This window comes from Miscanthus floridulus, chromosome 17 (assembly GCF_019320115.1).
Source record: "Miscanthus floridulus cultivar M001 chromosome 17, ASM1932011v1, whole genome shotgun sequence".
Lineage (NCBI taxonomy): Eukaryota > Viridiplantae > Streptophyta > Magnoliopsida > Poales > Poaceae > Miscanthus > Miscanthus floridulus.
The window spans coordinates 80,498,777-80,513,686 of record NC_089596.1 but is presented as its reverse complement, the minus strand read 5'-3'; the positions used below and the strand labels follow the sequence as shown (position 1 = coordinate 80,513,686).

Genomic DNA, 14,910 nt, shown 5'->3' with positions numbered 1-14,910 from the left:
TAATACTTATCACACTAAATAAATATTCTTATATTTTCATAAAATGTATCTATTTGTAGACTTAAATGTTAATAAATAAATTATTTATAAACTCAATCAAATTGAAGTTAGTTACTTTGACTCTGACTAAATCTAAAATTTCATCCTTTCATCGGTGCTTCGTGTCTTCCTACACTAGACTCTGCTACTGGTGTCAGTGACATGTTTCAATGTCCAACGTCACGTTATAGACGAACTAACGGCATAGAAAGATTTCATATGTACCCAAGGAATACCAAGGGATTATAAAACTATAACACACTAATAAACACATAAACATCCTAATCCATGTCCATTAGACACCAGCTATTTTAAGATTCAAGACAAGACTAAATATTTTCAGAATTGAGGGTAGCTTAAGACCAACCGAACTGTATTTCCACTTCCACAGCAACCAGCCAAAATTTCGGTTGCGAACAACCTGCCGAACCACAACTCTGCCGAGTACCGTATAACTTATATGCATGTCAAACTATTTTTACAGCAACGAGTCATTCTACCGGGGTCTCTGCCTAGGGGCACCAAAAACGGCTGTACTGCCTTTTGATTAACAAGGCACAGCCATGAGTAACCGAGATGTTCATAGATTTGTTCCAGAAATTGTAGTCCACCCATCTAGATACTCGGGCTGTTTCCACCTACTGCCGTGCTTCCTCTTCCTCATCGTTGTGTTCCTCTGTTTGCGATGCTAGCCTCACAATATCTTCCACGAGGATCTTTCCTTCTGTAGGCACACAAATAAAAAAAAAACAGAACACAATGAGAAAATCGGGCATTTGCTACAAAGCTAGAGTGAACAGCCTACAGGTGTCAGGGGTGTGAACGGACCTTTGTCCTTCGAAAGGTTGCTGATGAGCTCTTGCACGCCTTCCTTCCCGATGGTGTCCTTCAGATAGGCTGCGGCGGCGGCCACCTCCTCGGGAGTCACCTTACCATCGAGGTCCCTGCACATGAACGGCGAATTAGATCAACATAGCGATGACACATGTGCAAGATGATTTTGGTCAAAACGTGTAAACACCAAGGTTTCCACCTCGTACAGGAGAAGCACTCATAGGCATAAGTTTATTATTGGGACAGACAGTAGGCTGGGTGTACGATCCCAACTGGCAACTTGGTTCCGGTAATTCAGTTTTTTAAAAGGCCTTTGCAAAATGAGAACCGAGGTGTTTGCCAGGAAAACAGGGAACGGTTAGGTATCCTGTTCAGACTGAAGCTGACCGAACTCAGCACTTGTAGGTACAATAGCACAAAGCATGAGCACTTCTTCCCCAAGAGCACCGAAGAAAACAGGAGCACTTGTTCATCCAATCAACACCAAACCCCATCCTAGCTTCGTCTTCAAGTTCACTCTCTCATCCCAAATCAACACTAACCCCCATTCCAGCCTCATTTACCCCTTTTCTTACATCCAATCAACAAATCATCTCCCAATCTCCCTTTCGTATATCCTTTGGGGCATGGCTATGGGGGGAGCAGAAGAGAACCGTGTATGGAGGAAGCAGCACAAAGCCACGTGTATCGTGGGCCAGAGGTGCAGCCATGTGCACCGCACGGACCATTGGCCAGCTATGTTGTATGGTTCACATGCCAAGCTTGGTGCCTTGGTGCTGCTGGTTGTGCGCACTTGGGGTATTAGTGGCTAGGACTAGTATTCTGGGACTGGGAGCCGGAGTGGGGATTTAATAGTGGGGACTAGGGTACAGTGCTGGGGTGGGATGGGTCAAATGGCCATTCAGGTAACCAAGCAATCAGACTGAGATCTATGAAAAAATTCAGTTCCCTAAAGGCAGGAACCGATCTAAGAACCATAACCCAAAGTCTTGATCGTTTGATTTCATTTTTTTACCCAACCCTAAATTGCAGTTCTGCTTGGTAAACAATGTCTCGCATATCTTATTCAGGCTTCAGCAATATGAAACAATATGACGGTGACTTCCACATGGACCAAACAGGAATATTGATTCAATGGAGATAGTCCGGTAAATTACAGAAAAAGGTGGCCAAACAAATGTGCTGCTAAGGGGCAACAGGGTAACAACCTACTGCAACTGAAAAATGTACAAAACAATATTGCGAATCCAGATAAGTGGGTACTTAAGAGCTAAAAAATGGACTGGCCGACTATTATGCAACATTAAACAACTTTCAACATAGAAGCACCATACCTATCAAGAAGTTGCCATCGGTTTCCAATTTGTGCATCCACATCATCAATCTCCTTTTCTAATTCTTGAAGCATAGCATCAACCTGAATGCAGTAAAAGTGTAAAACATATGTGCAAGTGAATAACCAATCTCTTAATCGTAAATAACCAATACCACTGGTAGTTTGCGCCTCCTCCTTGTGAGGGTTAAATGCAGAAATCATTTATGAAACTAGATATCCTTTAAGGCTTTAGCTTTGCTAGTGAGATTAGATCCTCATACTCCCTCCACTTTAGTTCGTTATAGGCTTAGTTTAAGTGACCAAATAGATTAAGTTATAAAACCTACAAAAAGACAGAGTAAATGACCAACTTAAATCTTAGTTGATGCATGTCCAGGATTTTCCTCAAGCATGAAGATGACGGCAGTATATGGAGAATATGCAAATAGTAGTACCATCGATAACTACACTAGAGTATAAATTTATTTATGTGCCAGCACTTGTTTTTCTTTTTGGGCCCGGTTTCCACTCAAAAAACTGGGCCGGTGTAGAGAGATAAATGTAGGGAAACACCACACACCCTCTTAGGGGGGTGACCTTTCATATATATAGCCCAATGGGGCTTGGATTACATCATGTCCAGATACAACGTATACAGGACTATACACGTCTAATGCCCGCCCGCAGTCACAGCGGGAGGATTTCGGACGCAAAGACTAGACCTAAAGTCAGTGAACAGCTGTACAGGTAAGCCTTTGGTCATGATGTCCGCGAACTGATGTGTCGTGGGGACATGGAGCACCCGAACCTGTCCCAAGGCAACCTTGTCGCGGACGAAGTGAATGTCGGCCTCAATGTGCTTCGTGCGACGATGGTGGACAGGATTAGCAATCATATAGACAACGCTGACATTGTCGCAATACACGACGGTCGCAGAAGCAATAGGTGCGTGGAGCTCCTAAAGAAGCTGACGAAGCCAACAGCACTCGGCGACGGCATGCGCAACTGCGCGGTACTCAGCCTCAGCACTGGAACGGGACACCATCGTCTGGCGCTTGGATGACCAAGAGACCAGATTGTCGCCGAGGAAGACGCGGTAGCCGGACGTAGAGCGCCTGGAGTCTAGACAGCCCGCCCAGTCCGCATCGGAGTACACGGTGAGGGAGTCAACCGGCCCGGAGCTGAGGTGGATGCCAGTGGACAAAGTGCCCTTCACGTAGCAGAGGATGCGCTTGATCAACGCGAGATGAGGCTCACGGGGATCATGCATGAAGAGGCACACCTGCTGAACCACGAGGCAAGCTCGGGACGGGTGAGCGTCAGGTACTGTAGGGCGCCGGCGAGACTCCAATACTGTGAGGGATTGGCGAACGGAGCGCCGTCGGTGGCAGAGAGCTTGGCCCGAGTGTCAACTGGTGTGGAGGTAGAGTGACACTCGACCATGCCCGCCCGCTTTAGAAGGTCCACAGCATACTGGCACTGGGAGAGGAAGAGCCCCTGTGGCGAGCGCGTGACGGCAATGCCGAGGAAGTGGTGCAAGTCGCCGAGGTCCGTCATGGCGAACTCAGAGTGGAGACGCCATGATGCACTGCAGGAGGGCAGTCGAAGAAGCTGTAAGGATGATGTCGTCGACGTACAGGAGCAGGTAGGCGATGGCGTCCCCCTCTTTGAGCACAAAGAGGGACGTGTCGGAGACAAAGGCGACGAAGCCGAGGAGCCTGAGGTAGGCGGCGAACCGCTGGTACCAGGCCCGAGGAGTCTCTTTCAGGCCATACAAAGAGCGCTACAGAAGATAAACATCGTCAGGGTGAGCAGGGTCGACGAAGCCAGGAGGCTGTTGGCAGTACACGGTCTCCGCCAGATGACCGTGGAGGAAGGCATTCTTCACGTCAAGCTAGTGGATTGGCCAGGAATGTGAAGCAGCAAGGCTGAGGACAACGCGGATCGTGGCCGGCTTGATGACGGGGCTAAACGTCTCGTTGTAGTCGACGCCGTGGCGCTGGGAGAAGCCGCGAACCACCCAGCGTGCCTTGTGGCGGGCAAGGGAACCGTCTGAGTGGAATTTGTGTTTGAAAATCCACTTGCCCGTCACAATATTGGCGCCGGGGGGAAGAGGGACGAGGCGCCAAGTCCCGTTATCAACGAGCGCCTTGTACCCCTCGGCCATGGCAGCCCTCCACTGAGGGTCGGCCAAGGCGCTCCTGTAGTTCGCCGGTACTGGCGAGACGACGGAGTGCGTGGCGGAGAAACCGAAGTGCTGGACCTGGCGAAGAGTTCCAGTCTGTGACCGGGTGACCATCCGGGAGGCCGGTGGCGCAGGTGCTGGTGCAGGGGCCGGCACGACCGGCGCCGGAGCAGGCTGCACGGACACGGGCGGTGGGGTGGCAAGCTGCACGGCGGCAGGCGGTGATGCAGGCTGCTCCGGAGTTGGTGCCGGCGCAGGTGCCCGAGCAGCCTGCGCGGCTGCTGGTGCTGTCGTAGAGGCCCGGGGACGTCGGCTGTACGTCAGGTGGAAGTCCCGGGCCGGTGGAGCGAGGGCGACTGCAGGTGGTGGTGGGACGGCAGCCACCACAGAGCCGCGGAAGAGGATAGCAGGGTCGTCCTGCAGCTTCTCCAGGACCGCCTGAGAAGAGCGGGGTCGCGCGACGTCAACATGCAACGGAGCGGCCGCGGGGAGTCATGCCGAGACAGTACCTACAAGCAAGAAATCCAGGTCGCTCGGCGGGGACCCGGAAGGGTAAAGCCCGAAGGGAAAACAAGTCTCATCAAACACAACGTGACGTGAGATGATGATGCGCCGCGTTGAGAGATCGAGACAGTGGTACCCCTTGTGGGAGGAGGGATAGCCAAGGAATACACAAGCTGTGGACCGAGGGGCGAGCTTGTGGCGAGTCGTGGCGGTCATGTTGGGATAGCAGAGGCACCCAAAAACTCGAAGATGAGAGTAATCGGGTGTTTTGTTGTAGAGTAGAGCATAGGGGATGGCATTGCGAACGGCGGAACACAGGCGCCGGTTCAGCAAGTATGTCGCTGTGGCGAGCGCCTCAGCCCAATAGGGTGCGGGCAGGTGCGCATGAATGAGCATGGTGCGGCTAATGTTGTTCAGTGTGCGAAGGATGCGTTTGGCCTTGCCATTTTGTGGGGAAGTATATGGACACGAAAGGCGTAAATGAATACCACGAGAGGCAAAAAGAGTCTCGAGGGTATTGTTTACAAATTCAGTGCCGTTATCGGCCTGGATGGCTTTGATGGCGAGGCTGAATTGTATGGAGACATAGTTGCAAAATTTTGTGATATGGGCTGCAACCTCAGATTTGCGAACGAGGGGAAAAGTCCAACAGAAATGAGTAAAATCATCAAGTAAAATGAGGTAATATTGAAAGCCCGAAATACTGGCAACAGGAGATGTCCACACATCACAATGAATGAGTTCAAAAGGCATAGTGCTAAAAGAACTGGAATTTGAAAAAGGAAGCCGCACATGTTTGCCAAGCTGACATGGTGGTGGAGCTACATAGAGTATGCGCTACATTATTACAACTGATGGTCGCACTATGGCGAAGAGTATCTATGGTGGCGGAGCTGGGATGACCAAGACGGTGATGCCAGAGGTCGGTGGAGATGGCGATGCTGGCGTGTGGAGCGGGAGGTGTAGTGGGAATGGTGTAAAGATCGCCGGCACTATTGCAGCGAAGCATCACGCGCCGGGTCTGGATATCCTTGACAGAAAAACCAAGAGCGTCAAATTCGATAGAACAGTTGTAATCTCTAGTGAACTGACGAACTGAGAGCAAATTGTGCACTAGGGATGGAACAACTAGAACATTATGAAGTGGAAAATTGGACACTGGTGTGTGAAGGATAGACTCGCCACGACAGGAAATAGGAAGTGTGTGACCATTGCCAACAGTAATGGAGGAATGAGAAGGATGGCGGGAAAGAAGTATACCATCCGAAGAGCTCATGAGAGGAAGCACCGGAATCCATCACCCAGGGCTGCTAGTCCTGGAGATGCATCTGGTTGAGCGCGGCGACGAGGCCAGCCTGGTTCCACATAGGAGCCGGCTGGGAGAACTGAAGCGGTGCGAAGGTCGTCGGAGGATGCACGGGCACGAACGCCGTGCGGGCCTGAGGGGGCGCGCCGAGGACACCTAGGCGCCAGCCGCTAGGCCCTGTTGAGCCGGAGGAGGGCCCTGCGGAGCCCACGGGTTGTAGCAGATCCAAGGACCAATGGGCCTGTACTGGCCGACCTGCTGAGGGGCGCCAGCAGCACCGCTGCGGGGCTGACCGCCACCCGGACCGCGCTTGCCCTTGCCCTTGCCCTTGCCCTTGCCCTTGCCTTTCCCGCCGCCGCCGCCCTGTTGCCGCTGTCGTAGCAGCTGATGTGGGGGTTGTAGGAGCCACCAGAGGTGGCCACGACGGTGGTGGAGCAGCACTCGCCCGGGCTGGTGCGGCCAGACCGGGCTGCAGCGAGGACGGCGGTGTTGACGACGGTCTTCACGTCGTTGGCAAAGCGAAGTTCCTTGAGAACCAGCATGTCATGGGCTCTGGCGAACGTGGGAAGAACGGCGAAGTTGGCGATGTCATCGGCGGTGTTGGAGAAGCGAGGGTTGAGGCCACGCAGGAGAGCGAGGACGAGCTGCGAATCCTCCACATGGTGGCCGATGTCACGGAGGGCGACGGCCTTGATCTTGAGGCGCTGGCAGTAGGTGGAGATGGTGGAGTCACCTTGTACCATGGAGTGGAACTCGTTGAGGAGGAAGATGGCACGTGGCTCCCTGTTGGCGCGGAAGATCCCCTCGATGGCCACCCACAGATCACGGGCGGTGGGATCAACGTCCTCCATGGCGAGGTCGAGGACGGAGTCGTCGACGGAGCCGGAGAGCCAGACGCGAACGCGGCACTCCGCAGCGTCCCACTGCGGGTCATCAGGTTGAGGAGGAGCGGTGCCGTCGATGTGCGAGCGAAGCCCGAATTTCCCGCACAGCGACTTGAAGAAGAACGCCCACTTTGAGTAGTTGGAGGTGAGTTCCAACATGATTGGGACATGGGACTTGACGTTGACTGTGGCGTAGGGATGAGCCACGATCAGCGGCAGCGGGGCTGCAAGGTCGGCGCCAGCGGCACCCACGGTGCCAGCGCCGATGGCTGGCAGGGTGCCGGCGCCGACTGCTGGCATGGTGCCGTCTCTGGTGGCTGGTGTGGTGCTGGTGGCCATCGGGAGGGAGGGGTGAAGGAGCGCCGTCGGGAAGGGTGGACGGGTGTGAGTGTCTCACGCGCGGAGGGGCGCGTGAGGCGCGGTCGCGAGCCGAGGGGGAGGCACGATCACGAGGAGTAGCGAGCGCTAATCGCGCGTGCGAGGTTAGAAAGGGGCGGAAGCAGAGGGCTAGGGTCTGATTGTGAATGATACCATGTAGAGATAAATGTAGGAAACACCACACCCCCTCTTAGGGGGGGTGACCTTTCATATATATAGCCCAATGGGGCTTGGATTACATCACATCCAGATACAACGTATACAGGACTATACATGTCTACAATACATGTCTAATAGCCGGCATTTGTTTTTCTTTTTCATCGTCTAATAAAAATAGCGGCAAAGCTTTTGCCGTCCTTTCTAAAAAAAAAGATAACTACAGTATAAATTTATGTGAAGTGGATTCATTTTTGAACCGTTTATGTTATTATATACCTCTTCCTCAGCGGTTTACAGTATAAACTAATTGGCTCACATCACCAGAATCAAGTGGTGCATGTTTCTTTTTGTAGCATTCTAGAATGTCGACACAGCCAGCGAGTTTGGTATCCTTACCAACTAGACCCATTTGATATGATTATTATCTCTAAGTAGCTACCAACTAAAGATTCAAAAAAATACAACAGCTCTATTAGGAAATTTTGATCAGGCTTTTTAAGATGTACAGACATTCGACATCCTTGAAATTTAAAAACAAAGGGTAGTAACTGTTAAGTATCATCAATAATAGGCCAAAGTTACAATCATTTGATATTGGACTATTGGTAGAACTGTCTGTAAGTCAAGCAAAAGTTTGCAGTCTTATCTCTAAACTTTTCAGACATCTATTTATAGTTTTTAAGGGAAATATCCAAAAACACTTACCTCTGAAAACACATCAAAGGTGATATTTGTAAATTTTAACTATGGCTATAACACGCATTAAGAGGATTTCTTACCTTCTCAATCAGCGCTGACGAGACCTTTTCTTCTGCAGCGACCTCAGCATCATGGTCTGGCTCTTCCCTAGCAGCTATATATGCTTTTTTAGCTTCTTCTTCACCTTCAGTACCCTCTTTTTCGAGCATGGAGTTATATAGCTCTATCTGCATTGGGACATTTGGACAGCTAAATCCTATTAAACCTCCATGATGCATTATTTGTTATAACTGAAAGGTGAATGCATGAATAATTGTTGCTTTAATCACAATTCACACTGTACCTCTTTATTGACAAGGCTCAGGAACTCTTGACGCTCCTTGCTAACAGACTGCAATGTAGAGATGGAAGTTGGAAAAAGGTCAGACAGACAATTGTTCTAGAACAATGGTGCTATTAGTGTCCATATGTACATTTACTAATAAAAGAATACGCATAGACTAGGATCATACAGAGGCAGATGCGAGCACAGCCAATGCACGGCTGATATTACAGAGCTTTTCCTTGTCATGTTCTTTCGCTTTTCTCAGTTCTTCTTCTTCCCTAGCAGTAGCATCAGTCATTTCCTTCAAAGCTAAATCTTCTTCAGCAGTGTCTGGTTCTTTCATCTTTGCCTCCTCTTCTTTCTTTTGTTTTGCCTTTTCTTCTTTCTCTTTTTTTTTCTCTTCCTCCTGAATGGTTTTTATACGCAGAACATCAACAGCACAGATTTGCAACATAATAAAAATGATTATATAACGATAAACAAATATGAATTCGTATCCTAGATTTTTTTTAAGCAAGCTGCATTAACAGATCCCATTCAGGGCTTGCTCAGACAAAACACACACACACACCCGCTCCAATCCACATGTGGAATTGTTTGTCTGAACAAGCCTTCAGCCATTTTATTGAGAAAAGATAAGAACACTCTACATTAAATCTAATATGAATCTCAAAGGAGTTTAGGTGAGCTTAATAGATCGAGAGCAAGGAATGTATAAACCATACACTGAGACATCAAAACTGAGTTCTATTATAAAAACGTTTTCAAATTAGTTCTTCTAATGAACAAGTTCCACTTGACCCGTGAAATAGCATAAACCATGGACTTGAGCCACTGAGGCATATTAATGGCTTGTTTGGATATAGTGGGATTAGGCCCAATCCCTTCAAATAAGCTTTAGTTCATTTGCCAATCAGAAGGGATTGGGCCCAATATCAGTCTATTGAAATCTACCTTTGTAACTTTGTCACATGATAAAATACAAACAGGAAATCCTAAGAAATTCAAGCATGTGATTCAGCAAGGTCACAGCAAAACACCAGTATACGAAGTTGGCATTTCAAAATATCAGAATATCCAGGGTGCATATAAAGTTGGGTTGTTAGAAAATACTAATCTATGGCTTAACTACTTAAGATAAATGTGTCTTTCTGGACTGGATGAAACTTAAATAACAAAACTATGAGGTGCACATTCAGTGGATGGAAGTTCTCTATCAGATACACAGCATTACTCCCACAGAAGACCTACTCAAATATAATGGTAACAAGAAGCTAAGAAAAAGAACATGTTTCAGTCTAAAGTTCTATATCACCTTGATAAGTTCTTCCTGCATCTCAAGGAATTCTAATTTTCTCCTCCTCTCAGAAACCGAATCTTCAGATGGCAATACTGTCCCAACTGTATCCACAACTTCATCTGGTAGAGAAGATAGTGTTGCTACAACAGCCTCCTCAGGCTTCATTCTCCCAGACACAGTAAAGGCTCTAAAAGTATTACCAAATATAAGAATGCAAGCACGAGTGGTAATAACACTAGAAGGAAATATCAACCAAACTTACCTTGAAAGTATAAGAAGTGAAGATGGCACAGCATGATTAAGTGAGAGGTCCAACCAGTCTCGGAGCTGGGTGCAAAATGAAATTTATTGGTACAGTTTATCATGCATCTAAAATTCTACACAGCTGCTATATATACCAGATTTTAGTATCATTGAGTTACACTTATGGTTAAAAAAAATAAAAGCCAAGCAATACAACTCAGATAGTCAGATGTGTTTAACACAAAGTCAAAGCTGGGGCTGGTTGTACTTTCCTTCAACAGTACATCAGACTTGGGACATATTTTACAAATAGCCTTTTGGAGCAAACAAACTCTAAAACATAACATTTCATTTAACAGAGAGAAGAGACGAGAAAAGAACGAGAAAACAGCCACTAAGAGAAGCAAACATGGCCCTGAGCAGCTTATAGAGGTCCTTAAAGTTAGCCAAAAAGAAAGAGAGAAAACATGCATTCTTTGATAAAACAGTGAGCTAAGTCAACGTGAATAACACTCCATTCCATATCATGTGTTATTCACTTATTCCATATCATCGTACCATTCCAATTCTTGACACAGTGTGCTAAGGCATGACCATGTTAAAAAGGATCAAATTCACAGTTGCTGGGATGGCTAGGTACATCAGAAATAATTAACTATGCATGTGTTGTTGCAATTAAATGAAGGGTATATTAAATGGTGGGCAATAATGGAGAAGTGCTGAAAATCTGTCTCAAAAAGATAAGTGTGTTTTGTAGTGTGGAACAAGAACTGATGGCTCAAATAACTGTGATCATGTGCACATCATAATGCAACAAACCTGTTGGCGCATCTCTTCAGTTGACAGCAAGCCTAGATGACCACGTTCCTGGCAGGCTTGCCGGAGCTCTTCTTCAGAGAGAGATTCCACTCCCTCGGCTTGAATCAGCTTATCATCATTCTTAATGCTGAAACGATAAGGAATATTAACAAAATAAGCAGATATTTCGCACCAGCATTTTAAGTTCAAACTCGATGAATCTAAAAAAACACCAACAAAACAGACAGAAAAACAACTACCAACTAAACCGAAGAAAGAAGAAATCATGAACTTCTTTATATAGACAGAAAACAAATCTAGGTGTTGAACCTAAAGTGCTATTTGACTAACAAAAAAACACTGTGGCATGGAGAGTTAAACATAAACAAAATGAAGATGATTCCAAATGTCTGCTAAGTTTACATGGCCACAGAAACACTGCCCATTGCAAAGTCTTTTCTTGAAAGTAATGCATGAATTTTCTATCAGTAGTCCCACTAACTAGAAACAAAACTTTCTGTTTTGATAATTGATTAGGTGAGCTGTCTACAAGATAGTATCAACCACAAGTTCCCATCACTGTTTGATATACAAAATTAACCAATTCTGTTATATTGGCATATGCAGATAAGAATGCATAAGCATTCAGTTAACCCCTTCATTTAAATACTTACTCTTGCAGTTTTTTGCGAAGCATGAACCTCAAGTAGTGGTCTGTACCAAAAGGCCGGATACCCATATATTTGCACATATTAACCAAGCGTGGTCTGCAGGATAGTGCCAACCAACTGTTTAGTCACTAGTGTAATTGTGAATATGAATTTATACAGTTACTAAAGGAATATCTAACCTGCTCATGTTATCCAGAGTAAGTTCATCATTGAATAGCTTTGCGAAATTCAAGATTTCATCATTAGAGACACGTTCACCTCTCCTAACCTGATCTCAAGGCACATTATCCAATCAATAATAGAGAAAGTAGTTCACTATGCATAGTTATTCCAGAGACAACAGAGCACACAAAGAAACTTATACCTTATTCAAAAATTCGTCCAGATCTTCAGCTGTCTGTTTTGTTTCTCCGCTACGAGATGTCTGAACTTCCTTTGCCATTTCTTTTGCGGTATCTTGCAAAAATTTTGCATACTCCATTCTTGCTTTCAATTTCCTTTTTAGTCCCTCCTGTAGAGGAAAAAGAAGCACCCGTGAGCCAATCAGATTGCACTATGATAGTGCTTGTGGTTTCCATACAAATGGCACCAATAGGGTATGCTAATCAATCGAAACAATAATTAATAGTTTATTAGATATGGTTCGTGACTTAAGCATACAGTAGTATTTCACTTGCGGAGACACAAGCAACATAATTTCAGGTAGTTGCAACTTACAAATAGTCAAGAACATACCTCTTCTTTCATTTTGTCCTGGAAAGTTGATGGAAGCATGTTTGGAAACAACTTGAGGAAGACTGGCAGTAAGAATTCCATGAATGGAACAATGATGAACACAGCAAACGGGACCAGCCTGAAGATATCTGCTGTTGTCCGTGTCAGCTGTTGCCTCTCTCTTCTTGAAAGGCTCTTCCCACCAGCAAGTTTCACCAGCAATCTTGATGAGATCCTAACATCTGCCCAGAGTAGTTTTGTCCCTAACCAGTAATGCTGCAGTGTAGAAACAAATTCATCCTTCCAATGCTTAAGCTTTGCAGCCCAATCAGCCCTTAACAAACAAACAAAAAATTGTTTCATAAGTTACAGAAGAAACAGACCAATCATTCATCTTATATAATCATGCATTCAGGTAGGAAAGAAAAGGAATTGAGACCTGCTCATTGAAGCCACAGCATGGAGAGCAGGACCAACACCCAGAATTCTCGCCCAAAACTTCTGTATAACTGATTGGTCAACCTTCAGAGATTCTTGTACCTGCTTAGCTTTAGCCTTAGCTTTTGCAGTGCTTAGGCCTTCCACAGCCTGATCACATTCTTCTGGGGATGCCTCCTTTTTCTTTTTATTCTGCTTCTGGTCCTCACTCTGTTCATCATCTGTATCCATCTTAGGCTGCCCTGCAGTTGTAGTTGATGCTGTGCGGACTGACTGCAGCAAAGATCTAGCTCCCAAGCTCAAAGGCAACCCAAATTCATTCTTTCCAATTCCACCATGAGAAAGAGAAATCACATAAGCTGGACGTTGCCGAAACCCATTACCAAGACCTAGTAGATCTTTTTTTATCAAACTCATACTGTGTTGCTCCTTCTCACATTTGGAATCCCCAGAACTATGCTTGAGAAATCGCTGTTCTGTTCTTGGCTCAACCTCCAAACCGAGTCTTCCATGTTGGAAGGTAGAGAAGGCGGACGATGAAATGATAGGTGTGTTAACATGATCCAAGAAATACTTCCTTCTCCTAATGATTGCCCTTGAAGCCATACTTGATTGCCTCCGACTTCACAATGGGAAGATCACACTCATGTACAAATCTGAAGTAATCCAAAATGGTTCAAGCAAAGACTCAAAAAGTGTAAATTTAATTACATATAATGACAGGGAAAAACTAACTAATCATTTCACTGGGCTCCAATTTGGTACCCTCACAACCTCAGTGTGTATATAGAACCCAGAGTAGCCAAGACTCAGTAATCGCTAATGCTAAATTTCCCAAATATATCTAGACAAAAAAAAAACTAATTAATCGTTCAATAACTGGGATCGACAAGGGCCGTTTCATCTTGATGAAATTCCTTCGCTACTAGGAGTGGACCCCCGATAATTTTTGCAAAAAAGTGAAGTTAGTAGGACTAATACTCCATTTTTTGTATGGAGGAGTGCATACATAAGCTTGTAATTAGATCAAGTTCAAATACTAATGGACAAATAGCTTAAGTTAGGGTTTGGGGGCTCAGTTTCACACGGCAGGAAGGAAAGAGAAGAGGTGGGCATATACCTGGTGGATGCTCGTCGCTGCCGAAGGGCGACCTGGGCACCTGGCGAGGGCGGCGGCGGGCTGCGGTTGCCCACTCGTCGCCACGAGAGAGAGAGAGAGAGAGAGCGCGCGCGCACGGGGGTGGCGGCGGTCGCCGACTCAACGCCACGGCCCACGAGAGAGAGAGAGAGAGAGCGGACGCGGGATGAACGGGAGAGAAGAAAAGGCTGCACGCACTCCTGTGGGGTTTAAGTTGTGTTTGCCGTTCCAAGAATTTGGAATTTGGGGTTAATATAGTACGTTCGTTTTTATTTGACAAATAATGTTCAAATATGAATTAATTAGGTTTAAAACGTTCGTCTCGTAATTTCCCACCAAACTGTGTAATTAGTTTTTTTTCCGTCTACATTTAATACTCCATGCACGGGTCACAAACATTCGATATGACAGGTACTGTAGCATTTTTTTTTAGGACATTAGGGTGGAACGGCTTTGTGTACTTGTGTATAGAAATCTGCCCTGCCAATTGACATTGGACATTCCAAGGATCTGGAGTTTCGGAGCAGATTTTTTAGTTCTGGTTCCACAAGTAGCTTCATTGATGTTGCTGAAGCTGTTTCCTTAGAATATTTGTTAAACAGATTCTCATCATGATATAGTAGATTTTTTATTTTAATTATTTGTTTATTTATTTTCTTTTCTACTCTCCCTTATCCTCTACTCTCTCAATCCCATAAAAAAGTCATTCTCGTTTTCCAAGAAGTCAATTATCTTCAGCTTTGACCAAATATATATAACAAAATATTAATATTTACGGTATATAATTATCATTATGGGATAGATCTTGGAATATATTTTCCTAACAAACTTATTTAGAGATACAAATTTTTGCTAATATTTTCTATAAATCTAGTCAAACTTAAGAAACTTTAACCAGCACGAGTCTCATAGCGACTTTTCTTATGGGACGGAGAGAGTATTTCCCATCTCATCGTTTGTTTTTCTTACCACGGACTCGT

General features: G+C 45.9%; 1 protein-coding gene across 1 annotated transcript; it reads right to left on the bottom strand.

Moving 5' to 3' along the window:
• Window positions 1-298: 298 nt before the first annotated feature.
• LOC136517728 (uncharacterized) lies at window positions 299-14,099 on the bottom strand. The gene is made up of 15 exons (XM_066511372.1): window positions 13,913-14,099; window positions 12,794-13,448; window positions 12,376-12,688; window positions 12,005-12,151; window positions 11,820-11,908; window positions 11,644-11,736; window positions 10,991-11,117; window positions 10,191-10,255; window positions 9,944-10,115; window positions 8,816-9,034; window positions 8,647-8,694; window positions 8,384-8,530; window positions 2,208-2,290; window positions 868-983; window positions 299-763 (listed from the first exon to the last, which is right to left on the bottom strand). Exons 2-15 carry the CDS (start codon window positions 13,396-13,398, stop codon window positions 678-680), a joined length of 2,310 nt encoding a protein of 769 aa, XP_066367469.1. The 5' UTR covers window positions 13,399-13,448; window positions 13,913-14,099; the 3' UTR covers window positions 299-677.
• Between the last annotated feature and the right edge of the window lie 811 nt (window positions 14,100-14,910).